This window comes from Mizuhopecten yessoensis, unplaced genomic scaffold, assembly GCF_002113885.1.
Source record: "Mizuhopecten yessoensis strain PY_sf001 unplaced genomic scaffold, ASM211388v2 scaffold3023, whole genome shotgun sequence".
NCBI classification, from domain to species: Eukaryota; Metazoa; Mollusca; class Bivalvia; order Pectinida; family Pectinidae; genus Mizuhopecten; species Mizuhopecten yessoensis.
This window is the reverse complement of record NW_018404837.1, coordinates 418,803-441,004: the sequence shown is the minus strand read 5'-3', so window position 1 is coordinate 441,004 and position 22,202 is coordinate 418,803. Positions and strand designations below refer to the sequence as shown.

The 22,202-nt window shown below is 35.6% G+C and overlaps 1 protein-coding gene across 1 annotated transcript in view; it reads left to right on the top strand.

Moving 5' to 3' along the window:
- Positions 1 to 22,202, top strand: part of LOC110446861 (soluble guanylate cyclase 88E-like) — a 101,549-nt gene that overhangs the window by 58,215 nt on the left and 21,132 nt on the right. The window contains exon 3 of the mRNA XM_021492193.1: positions 20,960 to 21,890. Within this exon, the coding sequence (XP_021347868.1) occupies positions 21,111 to 21,890 (780 nt within the window). The 5' untranslated portion in view covers positions 20,960 to 21,110. The remainder of the gene's footprint in view (positions 1 to 20,959; positions 21,891 to 22,202) is intronic.

Sequence of the window (22,202 nt, the reverse complement as noted above, 5' to 3'; positions counted from 1 at the left end):
GGTATACAGCGAGAACAATATGTTCTTGCGTCAGAGAAAGGAAGAAACCCGAATAAGCAACATGGGGCCAGTTCTGAATCGAGATGAGGGGGCCAATAGACTCCTGCACATCACCAGACATTAAACAAAGTGTAGGCTAAATGATTTGTCGGTTTGAGTCATCTTACTGTACAACAAGTGTGCATACACGTATAGTGTAGCCAAATGGACGGCGATTGTAATTGTCAACTGGTGCATATTTTGCACATTTGTGTATACAGTTGGGAGCAAACTTATCTTAGTATATAGTACACTTGCACTAGTACACTTCGTAGTGCACACGTAGTGAACAAGGAAGTGCACTTGACAAAACATTGAAGTGCACTCCAGTTCACTTCGGTGTTGTCTCCACCAATACACTAGGCTACCAAGTTAAGTTTGCTCCCAACTGTACATGTACGTTTCACTGGTCATTTGTCTGATGAAGGTGACAGTGTACATACCGTGCTAGTAATCAAAATTTCACACATAAACACTTTACTGATTGTGCTACATAAACCTTCTAAAATCTATTCTTACCAACCTGAAGAAAAGATTCGGAAACGAATGGATGCATATTTCATGTCTGAAGCAGCCCTTTTTAAGGTCCAACTGAAGTTATTATACATGGGTCACATTCCTAGTTTATACAAAATCTGATTCTCATCTCCCCATAATGTCCCATACTAAATTCTAGTCGAATTATTATTAAAACTTAATGCACAATACTCCCTCTATGATCGTGTGACAGTCGTCATCCGAACTTCCAGTACTTTGATATTTAGCAAAAAGACAAGGGGGTACGGGGAAAGAAGATCCGTAAAGTGGGCATATTCAGTGAAACATCTTTACAAGATCTATTTGCAAGAAAGATGGGTACCTAAATAATTTAGTTGTAAAAATTTGATGGAACCCGACCTGTATCATGCTAGTCCTGTCACTTAAATGAAAAATGTAAAAATCAAAATGTTAAAATTTTATGACAAATACCGAGTAAAAATGTAATTTGCAAGAAAATGACATGACACATGGGTAATTGCTATGTACCATCGGAAAGGGTATTGAAAGTGCCATTTAACTACGGAAGGAGAATTTTATTTCGTTTTGCGTATTTCGAAATATAATGCATGAAAGGTCCTGGACATCCTGAAAATCAATGTATGGGGCGCTGCAGTCACAAATTGGTCCTTTTTGAGGAATAACATTGTTTTAATGTGTATTTTATGCCAATTAATCAATTTATGCTTAAAATATTTAATCGGTCGTGGGCCGCCATGCAACACCTATTTTCATTATCGTTTTGCGTATTCTCGCGAGAGTTGGCTACAACTGTATCCGAGTTGACAACCTAGGGGAGATAAAGACAAAAAATGCAAGAATAGTAAATTTGTTTTTGTTTTAATTGTTTCTTTCAATTCAGATTTTGATATTATATACTGCATTATGATTTTAAATAGTTCATAACCTAATTGTAATATATGCTTGCATGAAACTGCATTCAGGGATTAAGTTACTATGAAAACAAACTTTTAGACAAAGTCTGAAACTGAATACATCGTGTTATCAGGCTTATGAATAGTTCTTAAAAGTCTACAATATAAATACTGCAGTGAATAGAGACATATCAAAATTTTGGTAATACCCAATACTAATTTGGGGGATATATTTTATTTCATAATTGATAAAAAGAACAAGATGGCTGACAAACAGTCATCTTGGATTTAAACAGTAAAAGAGAATGTCACAATTTCCCAGGAAACTCTTTCTCATAATGTAAAAGAAGGTTATATAATATTTCTTAAAAAGTGGCATAAGAGGTTTAACGATGCGCACTTCCTCATTGAAAAAAAAATAGACATCAATTCGAAAAATGCATCTTTAGCATTGGGTATCGTTGTTGCCCGTTTGAATATGAATGTCAATACATTAGACGATGCCCTGTAGCTATATAGGTGTGATAAAGCGGCACAATGTGCTCTTGCAGGTTCAAAACAAAAGCTTAATGAGACTAGGCTAAAATTTGCAAAAGTGCCCAGTGAGCATCTTTAGACTAGGGAATCGTTGATGCCCTTTTGAATGTGGATACCTTAGAAGATGCCCAGTTGTGGTATAGGTGTGAATAGCGACATAAGACATATAACATTAGCCGCGGCCTGTTGAAAACGAAAAATTAACGATTATGTACTGAAATTCGAAACGATGCCCAATGAGCATCTTTAGCCTGGGGTATCGTTGATGTCGTTTTGCATGTGGATACCTTAGAAGATGCCCAGTTGTGGTATAGGTGTGAAAAAGCGGCATAAGACCTATAACAATATGCCGTGGCCTGTTGAAAACGAAAAATTAACGATTATGTACTGAAATTCGAAATGATGCCCAGTGGGCATCTTTAGCCTGGGGTATCGTTGATGCCGTTTTGCATGTGGATACCTTAGAAGATGCCCAGTTGTGGTATAGGTGTGAAAAAGCGGCATAAGACCTATAACAATATGCCGTGGCCTGTTGAAAACGAAAAATTAACGATTATGTACTGAAATTCGAAATGATGCCCAGTGGGCATCTTTAGCCTGGGGTATCGTTGATGCCGTTTTGCATGTGGATACCTTAGAAGATGCCCAGTTGTGGTATAGGTGTGAAAAAGCGGCATAAGACCTATAACAATATGCCGTGGCCTGTTGAAAACGAAACATTAACGATTATGTACTGAAATTCGAAATGATGCCCAGTGGGCATCTTTAGCCTGGGGTATCGTTGATGTCATTTTGTATGTGGATACCTTAGAAGATGCCCAGTTGTGGTATAGGTGTGAAAAAGCGGCAAAAGAACTATTATGTTAGGTACATTTGAATATCAAACTAGCCCAATATTGCGCCAGCCCAACATTGGTCCGGTCCAATATTGGGCTAGCCCAATATTGAATAAGTAACCAACTTCACGCTGGTGTATATTCACGAAAGCCGAAAAATACCACATGAGAAAAATTAAATTATCTTGTAATTACGACATACGTTATCTCGTTGTCACGAGTTACGTTATGTCGTTATTACGATATATACGTGTACTGTACGTTAAATCGTTTTGACTAAGTAAGCTATCTCGTTGTTACGAGTTACGTTATGTCGTTATCACGATATACTGTACGTTATCTCGATTTGACTAAGTAAGCTATCTCGTTGTTACGAGATACGTTATGTCGTTATCACGATATACTGTACGTTAAATCGTTTTGACTAAGTAAGCTATCTCGTTGTTACGAGTTACGTTATGTCGTTATCACGATATACTGTACGTTATCTCGATTTGACTAAGTAAGCTATCTCGTTGTTACGAGATACGTTATGTCGTTATCACGATATACTGTACGTTATCTCGTTTTGACTAAGTAAGCTATCTCGTTGTTACGAGTTACGTTATGTCGTTATCACGATATACTGTACGTTATCTCGATTTGACTAAGTAAGCCATTTCGTTGTTACGAGTTACGTTATGTAGTCATTTAAGAGCCGTAAATTGGCATTTAAATTGTTGTTAATGTCGCCATCATGCTCTGTGATTTAAGTGTCTCCACATCCAGTATTTAACAGGTCCATGCTAAAATCAAGCGCTGATACAGTATGTTTTATGTATTTAAGTTTGGTTGTAGAACAATTCAACGTGATGTTGACATGCAATACCGGGAATTATATAACCAGGACATGTCGTTCATGTCGTTTAGTAATACAATACGAATCGATGTAAAATAAAATATTTAAAATGTTGAAAATGCTAGTCACGTGGTTCTTCAATACGGGAATGGTTACGCTATTAATTTGTATCGATGTAATAGACTTTTAATAATTTATACTGATACATGATAAATTGTTATTTTGCGGGTATGTTAATCGAGTTTTCATTGTAATATTACTCTTTTTATAAATTGTTATTTGACAACTCTTCTGCTTTCTATCAAAACCAACAATCGTAGTCGAATGGAATGATTTATTACACTTTGTATGGGCGCGGTGCTACATGTAGTGTATGTGAATAAACACAATTAATCCAATTCCATGACTGTTATTTGTATGACTTCCATGTTTGATATTTTAGTACAGTTTCTATCCTGATTAAAACATGATCACTTTATATTACATCATTGCTGCCCTACACGCACTACTTGATTTACCGGGGTGATGATGCCACGTGTGGTTTTGTAGGGGTACACAAAACATATCTGTTTGTTGCCACGTGTGGTTTTGTAGGGGTACACAAAACATATCTGTTTGTTGCCACGTGTGGTTTTGTAGGGGTACACAAAACATATCTGTTTGTTGCCACGTGTGGTTTTGTAGGGGTACACAAAACATATCTGTTTGTTGCCACGTGTGGTTTTGTAGGGGTACACAAAACATATCTGTTTGTTGCCACGTGTGGTTTTGTAGGGGTACACAAAACATATCTGTTTGTTGCCACGTGTGGTTTTGTAGGGGTACACAAAACATATCTGTTTGTTGCCACGTGTGGTTTTGTAGGGGTACACAAAACATATCTGTTTGTTGCCACGTGTGGTTTTGTAGGGGTACACAAAACATATATGTTTGATTCGTTGTCACTAATGTTCCTGTTGCAGGCTGTTAGTATTGACTTTCAGTTAATATTTTGTCATAGAGGGATGCCGTTTCGGAGGGTTTTCTAAGACTGTCAGGGGATGTTCCTAAAATCGTTAATGGCATCGCCAAATCTGTATCTCAAGTTTTTTTCAAACGAATCATCGTTAACAACGGTCAACAATATTACAGGCTGCTTTTAGAGAATCTGAAAGTATCCCAAAAACAAAAAGGAATATAAACAAGGATATGTATAAAGGTTAATATCTTGTGATATATAGTGGGATTCGAAATTGAAATTCGTAGTAAAGTTTAAGTTTGTCAGCTTATCAATATACATACATGTATATCAAATAGATACAGTGGCAGACAAATGCAGTGATGCAGTGGAAAATTGAACAAAAGGTTTAACATAAAATGTCTAAATGAAATGAGCAAGGTTTTGTTGGTAACAATATATAACTGCACCTATATGTGTGTATATATCACACATGGATTTTCTGTGGAATATTTTGTACACCGGTCCGCCTTTTTACAGTTTGCCGTGTCAATTAAAATTCGTGAAATTTCATGAAATTATGTATGCATTTACTGTAAACGTGGACATACTTATTGTAGGGATACATATTTATTGTAACAGTATATTCGTTATAGCGGTATATTTATCATAGCAGTACATTATTATATTAATAACAGTAACCTATTATAGAAATGTATTTGTTATAGCAGATTGTTTGTGGCAGCGATATATATCTACAGTACTAAAGCGCCATATTTGTTATATTTAATATAGTGGTATATTTATAGTAGTGACCTGTATCTCATAATGGTATATTTGTTATAGCAGTGTATTGTAGCATATCTATAGAACAGTTGATTTATTGCAAAGACATATTCATTTTGCGATACACTTATTGTCAAGGTATAATTATTTTAGCGAAATATCTTCTTAGTTGGTAGATTTATTGTTACCGTCTTTGTATTGTAGAAATAAACATGTTGTAGCACGTGTTCGCGTTACACGTATCTCTATTGCTGGAAAGGGTGCTAACTTACGGTTGCACTATTAGATCAGATGTGTTCTCGTGCGTGAACATTTGATTGCGTTATTACAAAACATTTGCAGTATTCAAACTATAGCAAAATATGTGAATGTATATAAAGTATTAGTTTATATTTCGAGTTGAAAATGATAAAACAAATGCGAATAGTAAACGATGTTAATCAGAGTAAATATGAGAATGTTGGAAACAGTTCATCCGATTTCTTTGCCCTACTTCATTTTGAAGAGAGTGTTGTATATACAAGTGCAGCAACACAAGTGTGTTTATCGTCGTTTATCAGATCTGATGTTTGGGCAAGTCGAGGTTGTGTGTGGGAATTTTTATATCCCATGAATCAAAAAGCTATCTCTCAATAAAAACACTTGTCGTCTTAAACCTGTCAATTATGTTTGTTAAATTCACACTTGTTGTCATATTGTAAACACTTTCTACAAGAAACCAGACTTGCTTTGATTGACATTACGTATCTTTATTTTTAGCTAGGAGGTATAAAGTTCGCTTATTTTAGTTTTTGCTGACTGAGCGTAAACAGTGAAAACGGGAAACCAGACTGGTTTGGATCTAAAATATATATCTTTTTGTCGGCTTGAAGAAATCATGTTGCTGCGTTCCCTTAAATTCACTCCGATGGCAAGACGGTACAAACCGAGTGTTATAATGTCTAATAAGCTAGCGGTTTTAGGATCTCACGTCCTATTTCCCAAAGTTTGCCGTAGACTTAATGGCCATTTTAACACTTTTGAGACTGGCAAGGTTCAAAATACACACATTATTTACTTGAATTGAACCAATACTCCTTTTATGTTTGAAATTATATTTTGGGTTTACGCACCTCTCCCTCTATTTCTTATAGCAGATTAAACCAATTTGAATTTCCACTCTTGGCCCTTATATCATCGATGAGTCCCGAGGACAAACAGCTATAAAGTGAAATTGAATTAATGTTTGGCTTACTGTATCGGTAACAAGGTTTTATGGATACAATACAATAAGTGTGTCCTACCTACATCTTGCTTTGCTCGTTTCTAAGCAATGTTCAGTTTTAATTCTATTATATAAGATAATATAATATCAGTATGAATACATTTATAAACATCGAACGTCACAGTACCCAAATCGGGACACTTTTTTGTGAAATATTGATGTATTTCATGCCATAGTACCAATCCCAGTAATTTTAGTTCACTTCTCCTAAAAAGATATTATTATCTTTTCATTTTGATAACAAGTTGGTTTTCCGGCGCGTGGTTCTATAAATAGAACCGGAAATATAGTCATGGTAACGTAATTGCGGAACAGGTGTATCTATACCCAAATCGGGACACCCCTACCAGTTTTGGCTTTTATTTGGAGATGAAAAAAGTATTTAGCAGTAGATGGCATATCTTTGGAATATTAAAGAGTCAAGGGTCGTTCTGAATGAATTTCTTATCCAAACTACCATTAGTTGTGAAATAGTAGGATTGTGAAAAATCACATACAAAAAAAACATTTTCGTCATTATTTACAAACTAAAACTGTGATTGTTACCATAAGTTGCAGTAAATAAAGTTCATATACTGTTTTATTGGTATATTAGCATCTTTAAATCAATATTTTCAATTTAAAAACACTTCTTTGCACAGTATGCAAATTTCTTGTGACTTTTTCCATCAAGTGTCCCGATTTGGGTACTGTCCCGATTTGGGTACAGTGATGTTACAGTATTATTGGGTATATTTTCTGAAGGTGACAATTCTAAACCGAATGTTTAGTTTTAAAGATTCTAAAAGATTACGATGATAGGAACGCTATGCATTCTTCATCTACGGCCGTTAGTTAGGACCCCAAAGGGGAAACATGTATGCCGTTTTGTCGTGTTACAAACTCGAAATGTCAAGGTGATAGGTCAAAATATCGACTTTATAACTAGACATTTCGGGATGTTAAATCAAAATATGGATTTTATCGCTCGCGATGAGTTAGCAACACGAAGGGATAACGTCATTTGTATACGATTTGTTGATATGGCTTATGTATAAATCACAGCCTTTCCTTACAGTTTAATGTGTACCTTAACTATTTCTATTCGTGGGTAGCAATCACGATAATTTAGCAGTAACCACGTTTTCGGTTCTATTGATATTTTGAATGGATATATTTCGACATAATTGAACCTTTTTGAAAAGGAATTGTTTAGCAGATGAATATGAATATAATATCCAGTTACAAAAACGAAACTGGAACATTTAAAATGCATTTTTATTTCTTATTTTTCAACAGATTGTCGTAATTCGATTTAATCAGGAGACAGCATTAGCACGAAAAGAAAGTCAAGAAATACACATCATAGGAATATGAAACTGTTTCGTCTTTATTTTATAAAGAATTACTTTTTAAAGTTCAAAAGCAAATGCAATTAAATAAGATGATTTTGTTCTTTATATCCCATTTGAATGTTGTTAACATTACAATAAGAGTCACCATATGACCACTATAGGGAGGACGTATGTGCCATATTCTCTAATAGTGACGTAAAGAGGTCACAATTGACGTTATCAAGGAGATTTCAAATCAAAAGATTATAACTGACGAAAACCGAACTGATAATGAAAAAAAACATTGAGGACGTTATGAGGCTTATTGTCTGTTCTAGAAAACTTCAAATTAATTAATTGGAAGTAAACGCTACATACAATGTACATGTACAATCTCTGATAACTTACAAATGTAGTTGCAACTGATCATAAACATCAATACAGATGTCTATTTTTGGAAGAAGCTTAGATTGTGTGAACACACGCTGTTTTATTTGGTTAGTGAGGCGGTTTCGGTTACTTGTTAGGGTTATTTCCGCGTTTATTGCCGGATAACTGTTTTATATACTAGCTATCTCACATATGTTTCACTGTAATCGCGTGCTACCGTCGATCATGTCACTTCAGATACAATTACCAAGCGTTTCAGCTGTTGCGATTACACCTTCCACTGCTGACGCCATTTACATTATTTAATCGTATGTAATCGTCAAAATGACATTCATTAACTTCCATCAGCTACTGCCGTTCTTCATTTGCTCACATGGTGATTTTTATGGCAATAAAGTACCTATGGAATATTCTGAACAATATTCATAACGTTTATATCATGTTGAATTAGCAAGTGTTTGATTTGGAATTCATGTTGCTTAAATGTCAATGCGAATTAGCAGTGACGAACATTTTTATCAGACGATAACAGTCATTATTAAAAATTCCTCATTAAGTTCAAATTTTCTTTAAATTTAGTTTTTGTTTTATTCAATAAATAGCCCGGTCATCGTCCAAGAATGGTCAATGTAATTCAGCGTTATTTAAATCCATATCAATTATGACTGCATCATTAAATGAGGCAATGTCGTTCATGACGTACATTGATGCCAAATAAATCGGGAAGGTATATATAAAGCGGCGTTACATATTGATATAGTTATTCAATAACATAATGTTTTTTATCACACATAAGTTGGGAAGGTTTATATATAGCGGCGTTACATATTGATATAGTTATTCAACAACACAAGGTTTGTATCACACATAAATTGTAACGGTTATAGTTCTACATCGTAGGAAGTGTTGTATAACACTTGCATATTCTATAGACTGTAGGTCTGTGTAGGAAATGTATGAAGGTGTTGATATAAGAAGTGGAGTAACTGACACAGGATTGAGGCGGTTTATATATACAACGTTAATCTCAGACTTCTGTCTTCCCCTTTGAAGTTAAAATGTAGATTTTTTCATCTTCCATTTCCTTTCATTGTTGAAACATTACACTTGTGTGTATTATAGTAAAAATGACCACATTAATTTGAAAGCAATATTCAAAGCATGACCTTCCGACAGTTGCCTGTTCTGTCTACAGTACATTTGTAAAACAGCATGCCAGACGACTGCTATTTACAGGTAGAGTAATTACAGCTTCGAACCATAAAAAGCAGATATCGGGTAAGCAGGAGCAATGGATAGGTATATATAAATTATGTCTCTTGTGACTGTTAATAAAAGATGTCCTGTCATTGTTGAGATATTTAAAGTGCAACTCTCTCAATTAGATCGTTTGTGTAAAAAGGGCAACAGACATGCATAGGCAGCAAAATGGCGGGAAATTGTAGTGCGCCATCGTAAGGGCGGGAAAGTGAACTGATTGACACGCAAGAAATGTATCATGCACTTTTTGCAAATCTATCAAAAAGCTCTCAAGTGCTTCTCACAAAGCATTTATTATGTTATAAAACCAACGTATTTGAGCTGGCAAGTTCAGATTGTTGTTTTGTTTTGCAATAGATTGCTTTGGTGCATACGTAACAAGAGTGGTTTCGATTTATTTCATCAACAGAGGTTCTGGAGATTCCGAGTTCGTTCTGTTGGGTCTTGCTTCTTAATTATAGTGCTCCTAGACCATAGGTAGCAATCTCAACGAACAGCTGAAAGCTGTCTCCGTTTTATTTTGTATAGGTTGTGCAATATGCTCATAATAAAAAGAGTAATTGAGCTTTCTGTTTTTACAAATGTACTGAAAAAGTCAGTTAGCTGACTAATTATATCTTTCACTGTGGGTTTTAACGGTGAAGCTAACAACACGTCAGTAGATTGCAATACTTTTTTTATACAATCTGTTGTAACATGTTGCAAAATGTTTTAGTTCTAGATAGCAGAGAGATACAATTTCTACCTATCAGACACGCCCCATAAGTTAGCGTCACTATTCCCACCTATCAAAGAAACGTCAGCCCCAATTATGTTTTCGGAACTACTTACACCTCCCAGAGAAAAATCACCCGCAATGTTGTATAGAAATCTATACAACACAACCACTGCATCTTTATATGTAACATTTTGATGCTTTTACGATGTTTACACTGTTACCTTTATCAGACAAATGACCAGTGAAGCGTATGTACACAACGATGTAAACTATTTACGAGTAAGAGCATTAGAACCCCCGTCAATTCGGCTAACATCTAAGTAAATGTACCATTAAATCACTTGATATATATGTACCAAAATGACAATCGATTAAGCTACATGTTTTGTAAAGCCTGGTCATAGATGTTCGATAGTTTATGAACCCTTTCATCTTCAGCGAGAGTAATTCCAGTGGTTAGAATAATGTTTTTGTGATTGCTAATTTGATATGTTATCGATATTTATCCCTCTTGGGTCTCCGTATCTTTCCGGTGTTTGCTAAGTAGGTCTGACCTCAAATAGCGTCCAAGTGTATCATACGTACGATGCGTTGCAGTTCTTGTAAATTCATTCTGCAACATTTTCTGTCCGTAGTGTATCCCTAGGATATACAAAGCTGTTGCTATGCCATGACCGCGATGTTGTCCCTTAATGCTTTCGGATAATCCTTTCATATACGAGATGACTCTGTATTTTGTTGTTCTCCTTAATTAGTCTTTTCGTTTCCTTCTTCTTACCTTGACACTGCTTTTGTATCCATTTGAGGGTCAACTCCGGTTATTGACATATTTGCATTGTCCCAGTAATTTGATTCTGCTAATAAACACATAATATATATCTTTGACCAGGGATTAAACATGTTTTATATGTATTATATATTACACTAAAAAATCCGCCTACAGGGACATACCTATTCCCCTTGCCTACAGGGACATACCTTTTCTCCTAGGTGGTATTTTACGATGTTTAGGTGTATAACGTCACCGAATATATTGAAGGGAAAAAGTGGAGAGATTGTGCAGCACGGCGGAAGTTGTTTTCTGGCCTGTGTACAATGTATGTTATCTGGTATAATAACAAACTTGCTGCAAGGTGCACGTGCGGAATGAGAGCAGTTTTGTTCTATTAAAACAGACCAATGAAAACGTCACCTTCATAATATCGCTGTTGTATTTAACATGATTAATCTGGATCATTTCCGGTGAAAGCGAACCAGACGACAGGAGGAGAATGTAGGAGTGTGTGTTGGAAAATAACAACATTTACTGAAGTTAAAACGTGACGCCACTCCGAAGGTGGCTAAAGAACATTTGGTATTATTGCTTTAAGTAAGACAAATAGAAACAAAGCATCGAATAAAACACGTCAAAAACGCCTGTTTCATGTCATTTAAAACCTTGTTTGATGTAGATATATATACAGTATACATAGGAATTAATGGATATATATCTCATTGTAACACAAGTATGCAGTTGTGTAACGAGACATTTTCCATGACATACGGTAGTGTACATTTGGAATTTAATTAAGTGAAGGTCTCTAACTCATCAGTACAGGGATACGCCGATACGACAATCAGACCTCGATTTGAAAGAAATAGTAACACTTCTTCACAACAAATTCTGTGATGTTCTTCGAAAACAATCCTGAAATTATTACTAGAAGGGAATGATAATATCATCGTTGACAGGGGTTTCCGAGATGTACTTGACATGTTGATGTCATCTGGGTATGAGACATATATGACTCCCTATCTTCAGTCAGGCCAAACGCAACATGACAGTTTCTCTACAAACGAAGACTGCAGATGTACTACAGCCAGATGGGTTGTTGAAAGCTATCACGGCCGTTTAAAACAGGTATTTTCAAAAATCAATTATAATACAACACTTCATCACCATAATTTCTGACCTTGTCCGAATTACAACTGCTTGCCTTAATGGCCTTCGAGGCCCAATTCATGTTTCAAATTAATCTCGGGATCTGGCTGTGAAAATCAGCTTACTGAAAGAGCAAAAACCGAACCAGGTCTCAGCAAAAGGCCCAATGCTAAATGGCATAGTTGGATGCCACTAACATTGATTTCCCTGATCTTGATTTAGAGTACCTTATAACTGTGACCTGTGGGTCATACCAGAATAAACAAGCTTCTGGTTACATCTCAGGACACCTTACATCGGACGGTGACTGTGAGATCTGGGTGAATCGCCACTCAGCCGACTTATTACCTGGTCAGATTCGTTCTCAAACAAAGTACAATGTCTGGATCAAAAAAGACAGTAAAGACACTAATGATCCTGTAAAAGATCATTATTGTCAGTGTCCAGCTGGTAAACGAATAGTATACTATATTATTTGGGATACATGTTTTACCACAGGTCACAATCTCCTTACTCACAAACCAAAAAAAGTATGTCTATATAGTTTTTGTCATGAAGGCGAAGTGTCACGAATGTGAGACTTAAATATCTTTTTACATTTTTCCTTGTCTTTGTTTAAGACACTGCATTTAAGTAATATAAGAGTTATAAGTAAAATAACAAAATTGAACGAATACAAAATGCAAGTGCTAGAATTCGTCCTCTTCAAATACAAAAGTAAATAATTTCACTTTCCATATGTGATTTTTATGCACAGGTTATAATTGTATCTACATATGCTATTTTTACTCTTTTAGCAGAAAGTCAAAAATGTGGGTCACTTAATTTAAAGTTTTGGAAATTAACATTTTACCGGTGTCAGTATTTAATTTATTTTGCAACATATAAAGAATACATATGTAGCATAATTTGTAAGCAATACTATTTGGTGGACTGACACTAAAAAGCATTAACATGAGGAATGTGAAGTTATGCCAAGTTTTTTTTTAGCTCATTTTGGACTCCAGTTTTGACAAAGAACCAAGTACTGGCATCATAGATTCTGATAAATAAGTAAATATTTGGAATCAAAATTATCAATAACACCTTCACAGCAGCATTATAAAGACAAGAATCAGCTTTAGTTTAGCATAGTGGGTTTTTCAGGCACTTGAGTAAGTATAAATTCATGTTCTGAGCAGGAGTACTTCAGGGAGCTCCCATTTGGCCAAATGGGACCCTAAGGAGCTGAGACTATCACTTATCAATACTGTCTGGCAACGTTGTTGCAGAATATGAAGAAAAAAAATCGCTGCCTTGGCCAAAAATGGACCCCATCTTTGGATGAACAAGCGTCACACAATCTGTTGCAAGCTTGAATAATTCGACTTATCGCGATCCGGGTATAAGTCAGGACTAGCCGGAACCATCTACTTGTGTGTAGAAACATGGACCCGCAAAAAGTCTAAATCTAAACGCTTTGTTAGGGATGGCATTAGTTGACCACGTTTTAGGCATATTTAAAAAAAAAAAAAAAAAATGATGCTAAGTAAACATTCGATGTTCTAGTTCTGACATTGAGTTTGTTCATGCCTATTTTACAAATAATTACCCTCTTGTAAGCTATTACAAAAATCTGCACGATGTAATTAATTGAAGAGGATATCATAATTAATCTTGAGATCGTAATTATTTATCTTGTTATTATCGTGCTTATATAAACCACTCAATACACAAGTGTAACATTATAATGTACTGAAATTCATTACCAAATTGATTCGGATTAATTTTAAATCCTTGACGAGGGTTTTTCCTGCAGAGCGACTGTCTAATATATACGACATAATCCAACGTTCCCTGTGGGTTAAAATACCTTTGTACCGCTAATTGAACCGCAGTATTCCCCTACAAAACTAAAAGAAACTAGCTTAGAACGTAATGATGCACAGGTAAAAATTAAACTCTGACATTGTCATTATTATTAAAACAGGAAATAGCATATGCTTGTCTTGGGAACCAACATGATGAAATTAAGATACGTGGGTGTCCTGGAAGGTTTATATTGGTATGAGTGATACGTGGGTGTCCTGGGCGGTTTATATTGGTATGAGTGATACGTGGGTGTCCTGGGAGGTGTATATTGGTATGAGTGATACGTCGGTGTCCTGGGAGGTTCATATTGGTATGAGATGTGTCAGTCCTACTTGCTTGGTTATCTACTGGAGATTAATAACACGCCCCGTGATAGATATTCCACGTCAAACAAAAGATATAATATCAAGCTATCATTTATTTCTGAATAATTCACATGCCTTCACATTGAGTGAAAAGTTAAGCTTTTTTAATTACAAATGAATAGAAAGATAAATCCACAAAAAACAAGTGTATGAACCATTTAAGTAATTCACGGTATCCAAGAAAGACATAAATGCAACCTTCCCCAACAAATCGCTACAATGTGTGGAGTTCTGAATGGATAGACTGTACGGAAGAGTTCCCAATTTTCAGCTTCTTGTATTACACATGCCTTAATATAATTGTTTGAATAATAGAAATGCCATAACAGCGACAAGCGATGATAGCATTTGCAAATACGATTTGAAAAATCAATAACATGAACTGAAGTGACATCCGACCAAATCGCTTCCTGTGCAAAATGCAGAACCTGCCATGAATCAATAAAGTATGTCTATTACCCAGTTTATTTGACATGAAAAGAAAGCATTTCATACTGTCATGCTACACACTGAAATGACCGTTGTTATCTAGTAAAAGGGGAATATAAAACCAGCAATCTGTATTACTGTCTCTGTGTTTTGTAAGCGTGCATGTGTGCCTGAGACAGGGTATGTTGGTGTACTTGCCTCCATGTGAAAGCGCGGATAAATGGAAATGATGTTAAGGAATTGTATAAAGTTACTTAGAGGGGCTATGTCAAGATAGTATTAGGAAAAGGGGGGTATAAATGTGGTATTTTGGGGTCATATAAAGATTGTATGAAAGTTATTCCTTAGAAATATAGTTGGAAAAACAAACAAAATGTAGTTAAAATAAAGGGTCTTTGCGTGCCATGTAATATGATACCAGAGAATTTAAATCATCGGGTTTTAAGCCCACGATATTTATTAAATAAAAATCAATTCCTTTCTGCTTTATGATTGAATCATTTATGATTTATATTGTGGACAGTTTTCACGTACTAAAGATATAAAGGAAAGTGAGTCTTGTATGATTCCCATTAACTTTTATTGCAAGCGTTTACTCTTTCTCCTCCGCCAGATAACAGTGTATATCTGTCCGTCTATCACTCGCGCAGCCCCTGTCATCTAAATTAATTATTCGCGATATCTGTGCATTTATCTCTATCCTCAACGATTTAGCAGTCTGCTAGCGTAACACTGCGAGAAACATACCGGATAACTGAGGTTGGTATTCTATCATATCTTACAGTGAAATCTAACAGGATAAGCAAGTGTACTTGTATACACTATATTTCCAATACTGACATAGCTTATGTGATTTTGTATCAGTACTCATGTGTTAGGTTCTATCTTTAAAACAAGACCTGCATTTGTAGATTTTCTGCCAACTGTTCCGGATCATATTTCCGCGCGGTGAATTGTAATTATAATGCGCTGAATATATGGGCATGTGCACGTGAAACGTGCTTTATATCACGAAACTTTTTTAAATCGTTTTTTTAGTTTCCAGAATTATAATCAATGTTTTCTGTAGTAAAAACAAAATATGTCCCATCAATATGCCATTCATTCACATTTCTAAAATTGCATATGTTTCCACCTGTGCGAGTGTAATTTACCAAACTATGTTATGCTAAACAAAATGTGTTTTTATCCATAGCAAAAATACGATATTGGCACCGTTTCGATTGGAATGCACCGGAAAATCTAGATTTTGTAAGTTAAGCATTTAAAACACAGAATGATATGATTAAAATAAAGTGAATGTAACGTAGCACTGATGATATCTATAGCTATTAGCAGGTTTATCTATGTGGTACAAGGAGACACATTTCTTACAAATATCATAAAGAGATAAAGAAAACGTGCAATGCTCATGGAGAAGATATATGCAGGTGTGCCGATAGTGTTTCTGAGTTTGATTTCCATATATGTATTGTCTAAACAAAATACATATACATGTCTATAAACCCATTAAGAATGTTACAAGTTTACAAATTAACAAGTTTAAGCAATACCAGATAATTAATTACGAAACAAGCAATTCCTGTTTACAGAACAAGAATAAATTCCAGCCTACCTTAGGCCGAACAGTTCGTCAGCAGAGAAAAGCATCTTATTACATAAAGTTACTCCTAGGAATACTCGAATACCATTTAAGTTGTGCAAGTTGCAGACAACAACATATTAAGTAAAGTCGTAAGATTAAGAAAATGAAACGAAACTGAAAACAAAAGCAGACCTATTCTTCTAACTCCTGGGTAGTCAGAAACAAAAAGAGTGGTTTTCGCTGATATCGAAATCTTAAGAATACTCCGGGTGTTTCTACAATCGAGATAGAAATTGATTTGACGAAATATGAAAGAGAAAGGGATAAGGAATTGAAAACGAAGCAACAGAAAACCATGAGGAGGAAGAGACTAAAAGTTGTATCTTTCGAGTTCGTGAACTGCCATGGAATCGTGACATTATTTACCTTGCAAACCATAATATTCTATTTTAATTTTCCGTTTGATGAACTATTGAAATGTTTTTTGTGTACCAATGTGATACTGTAGATTTAAGGTAGGAAATGTCAAATGAGGATCATTCCAAAAAATAAGGATCAATCTCAAATTAAGACAAGGACATAGAGGCAAATTATGCCCTCGTCCATCAAATATCTGAACTAAAGACATTGTCGACAGGTATCTGGTGTCGACAGGTATCTGGAATCCCTTTTGTAATCAGGCATTTGTAACGATTGTAACTATGTCTTTAGTGTAGAGGGAACGTTTTCCTACGTATAGACTGAGTTTGCCGAAACATCAATAAACAAATTACAACAAAACACTTCCCGACCAATGATAAAACTTTCAATATCCTTTGTGAAACGATGTTGATTTCATTACGTTCGATTGCCTTTTTGAGATTTATATTCGTGACAGGAATATGTGACAGGGGTTATAAAATGAAAAGTTATTGCCATTGAATTTCGCTATACGAAATGACAGATAATTAATGAACCAAGTATAACAGCCAGGCCTGACGTGCTAAAACCTGTTCTATCTCTTAATGCACTTCTGGTTCCATACTTGTTCCTAATGAATATGAAAGATATAAACGCACGAGTTCCAAGGTGAAAGCTGATTCACTGAGGTCTTTTTTACAACTAACACTAATGCTTTTTTTTATTCCTATTAACATCATACTCATTTTGTTTATTCATTTTGTTTGTTTGTTTGTTTGTTTGATTGTTTTATTTTTTCGATACGCTGCTTTAAATTTAAAACAATAATGAAACATTTAATAGTTTAAAAACATTAAAACAAAGCATAATATGACATATTATGTATGGTACAAGAAATCCCCGAATAACAACACATGAAGTATGCTTCATAAACGTAGGGTGGAAAGCATGTTACTATGTAGATCTCGTGCAATTGGATTCCCCTTTGTTTCTGTAGTCTAGGGTTTCAGGTGATTTCTTTTTCGTTTTAATGCCCCCATTGTTTTTGTTCATGTCATTCCATACCGATGTTGGTTCTAATTTTATCTTGTTGGTTTGCGCTGTAGTATATTCATTCTTTACTTTTTACTTTCGAAACATTTGTTATCAACGAAAAAATAAAATATGCGTGTGAATTGCTTCTACGTATTTATATAGATGTACATTCGTTCCTGTTTTAATACGTTACTTTTCTGCATTATTGTTTTCTGATTACTTTATCCTTGTAAACACGCTGTATTTCGGGGAGGAGCATTTTATAAAACGGGAAAACTTAAGGGTGACTGCTTTAAAAACATCGTATAATAAATCAGCATTTACATGTTCGATCAAGTTAGTCGATTAGTTTCTTAGTTCTCCAATCGAATATATTAGTGTAATTTTATATCTCCATCAAATGTTGCTTTGTGTCCACGGCTAAAACCTTAAAACTCGCGTCCATGCCATCATCTTTAACATCACATCCATGACACTACCCTTTTTAATCGCGTACATGACAACGTATGTAATACATACTGGGCCAACGACGCGCTAACACAATAGCATGACATTGTTTTTAAAACATAAAAAGAATCATATTTTCTGTTTCGCTGTTAAAAGATGATTTAATCATTCATGTTGCCAGAGCGTGAATGAGATATTGAGACAAGATCCAAGGCACCGATTTACTGATATGATCTGGAACTGCGGTTTTGTTAATTATATATGCCGTATCAAAGGCCCGTTATATTTTGTACTAAATATTTTATGAATGTACAAGAATTATATCTATGAAATCAGTGGCATAAATCGACAGCACGTGCTCATGAACACATACTGGTGTTATGGTTTGCTCTCCTTGACTCCAAACCATCCAAAGCGAACATTGTAGCACACGTAAGCGATGTTGTGGTAACATGAAGGTTCAATCCCTATGGTCTCTTAGTGAACACACATCTGACCACGCGACTTGGATAGCATTACAGAAACACAGGTATGTAGTCTAATCTGGTAACAATCGTATGCATTTAGTTACTTTTTTATCGCTTTTAAAAATAATATTCAGCTTTGTCTTTTGATACCTTATTATTATTTAATATTAGTATTTCTAAAATTATTTGTTCCTTATCCCACTCCCCTCTTCCATCCTTCTTCCTCAATCTGTGTCCCTGTATCTCTGTGTTTGTGTCTCTCTCTCCCTCTTTCACTGTAGGCCTAGGTCTATGTGTGCCCTATTATACCACTTCGATGTTAAATGTTCTTCCCTCGTTATTTCGGAAAACAAATGCTACGTTGTATCAATTGATTCTTTTCAATATGTGTCTTATTTATTTATCTACGTGGATTAATATTATAATTTAAGTAGTACGAAGGAAACTGTTCCTCTATGTACTTACGATAGCTATGATAGAGTACAGTGTTAATTTGTCTTGGTCTATTTAAGGAACACCATTAAACCTTAACCTCGTGTTGCGAAGTAGGTCAACTAGGGATTAGATTGTAAATTAACTCACAGTTTCAGTTATATAAAAACGTGTACAATCCGTGTTCTCGTATCCTTCTCAGAAAATCATGAAACACATGCTTGTCAGGCAAGGTGAATAATAGAATGAATTAATGAAGTTGTTAATTTTATTCAGTAAATGTACATTGTACACAACGTCATTGATTAATATCCCGAATTATAGTAAAAATAGTATTTTTCGCTCTTTGCACCAAATAGTTAAAATATATTGTATTCTGCGACCGGAAGCTTCATTTCAATTTGTCTTGTCCATACTGGAATTCAGAATTCAAATATTATGGATTTTAACATTGGGAACACATCAAAGGAAATATAGATATTTTATATCTTTCGTTTTAAAGGTCTCACTATGATCGACGATTAAGGGGATGAAAGTGCTGCTGAAGGCCGATTAACACGTACATCACAAGGTTAACAAGATTTCCTACAAGGAAGGATTAACTGTTTGCACACTGTCGATTTTGTATAGGAACAACGTGAATAGATCAGTGAATATACAGTTCTGTATTGTCATTATGACCGTGGATACCTATATAAACATAACGTTGACATGGTGGTATTACAAGTCTGCACGTGTAGAGATCATAAATGGTACTGAACATGTACGATGGCCTTGTTACACTTTAGTATATGTAGTGGTTATATAATAGTACACTAAGGCATATGTGGTTGTATTTTAAACTAAGGCATATGTGGTTGTGTTTTACACTAAGGCATATGTGCTTTGCGCTATTTCTGGTGGAGCTGCTTCAATTCAGAATTTATAGTTGTGTAGTTATTATAATACTTAGGCCTATGGGGTGGTGCATTTATACTTCGATAAATGTGGTTGTATTATCTCAATGAGGCGCTTTCGTTGTGTTTTTAAACCTCGACTTATGTAATTGTGTTTATATAAATGCGCTATTTGCGATGTTTTATAAACCTTGTGATGGGTCATGACACTCGTAGGTATGGTTCGATATCCGCTGACCCTGAGTTACTTACCACGTTACAAAGTTCTGTGGTCAATATGTCTCATCAAAAGTTTTTATCTTGGTCAAGACCAGCAACAAGTTGATTTCATATAGCAAAATATGAGTACTAACATCGCTGGTTGATGAAGCATTAACAGTTAAACTAGGGTTCTAATGATACCCTAGGCAGTAATAACGTGGACGACAAAACGTAATAAATTCACCTAATCCACCTAGATGTGATTCTCCTTTATAAAAATCCTCCTTTGCTTATCTAATACAGGTAAATTCGGTTAGGTAGCACATAGTACGAACATACCAAGAAGGTATGCTACTTTCAATATTAATCGCTATCGTGGTGTTAGAGTATGTTAGTGTGCTCCGTAGCTTTATCCTCCTTTTTTGTGATTAATCTGGCAGAGAATTATCTAGGGACCCCTATATCACTACAGCTAGTTGTATGTTAATAGATCATTGGCGTGTTGTCTTACATGTGGAACGATGGATTCGTTACAGTGAAGTGGCTAGTGTCTGGATGTGCTATAATGCTGCTTTCTGATTAAAATTGTTTTCTTTTACAGACAAACCATCATGTAATTATACCGTGTGGTAGCCACTAATCCGATGCGTGCAGTACCCTCAGTGTTACGATAGGATGCCACTTTGTTAACAGTCTGCTACTTACGAGATTGACTTACGGACCACTTCCGGTTCCGACAAACCGCGACTGATATGTACGGGTTACTTCTAGAGGCCATTGTCGATTACATCATTGATAATTATGGCGAAGAAAATTGGGAATACATACGTAGGGCCGCCAACTTGCAGACTACGACCTTCGCCACTCATGGAATATACAGCGAAAATATTGTGATGGCTATAGCCACTGCTACGGCCGAATTGACAGGGGAGGACGTTGACGACCTGATGGATTCGTTTGGAGTTAGCTTTGTGAGTTTTGTCGGTCAATACGGTTACGATAAGGTCCTGAAGGTGTTAGGTCGCAATATGAGAGATTTTCTCAGTGGACTCGATAACTTACATGAGTACCTCCGTTTCAGTTATCCGAAGTTGCAACCGCCTTCGTTTTTCGTCGACAATGAAACACAGTCTGGACTTACATTACACTATAGAAGTAGGAGAAAGGGATTTGTCAAATATGTCCAAGGTCAGATCCGGCAGGTGGGCCGTCTCTTCTACAATACTAAAATCACCATCAATGTGACAAGTGAAACAACTCTTGGCGATCTCGTGCACGTGGTCATGCGGCTTTCCTTTGATAACACAGCATACATCAAGTTATTCAGAAGTATCGACCATATAACGGAGTCACTACCCTTGCGGTCTGACGTTTTCTTCGAATTATTTCCATTCCATATTGTTTTTAACCGACAGCTAAAGATCAAAAGTATAGGAGTGAGTCTAATGGCGGTCATGCCCTACATTAAAGGAAAGTCCCTTCAGGAAATCTTCAGCCTAATACGTCCATTGGTTGAGTTGACATGGGAAAGCGTAAGTACAACCATAGGGTTAAGACATAGCATTATGATAATTTGCATGGTGTCCCGGGAGCGGTGTCATATGATATGTTTAAGGGGTTAAGAACATTACCTAATGCCATGAGGTATATTAACAATCTGTCTTTACCAACCACTTGTATATATCAAGTGAAATTGTTATGGAGATCATGTTATTATATACCACCTGTGTTAACATTATAAACCATCTCTCTATAACTACAGTTAAACCTGCCTTAGAGACCAAGTGTCTATTACTACAATCAAATATGCCTTAGACACCACATCTCTACAACTACAGTCAAAT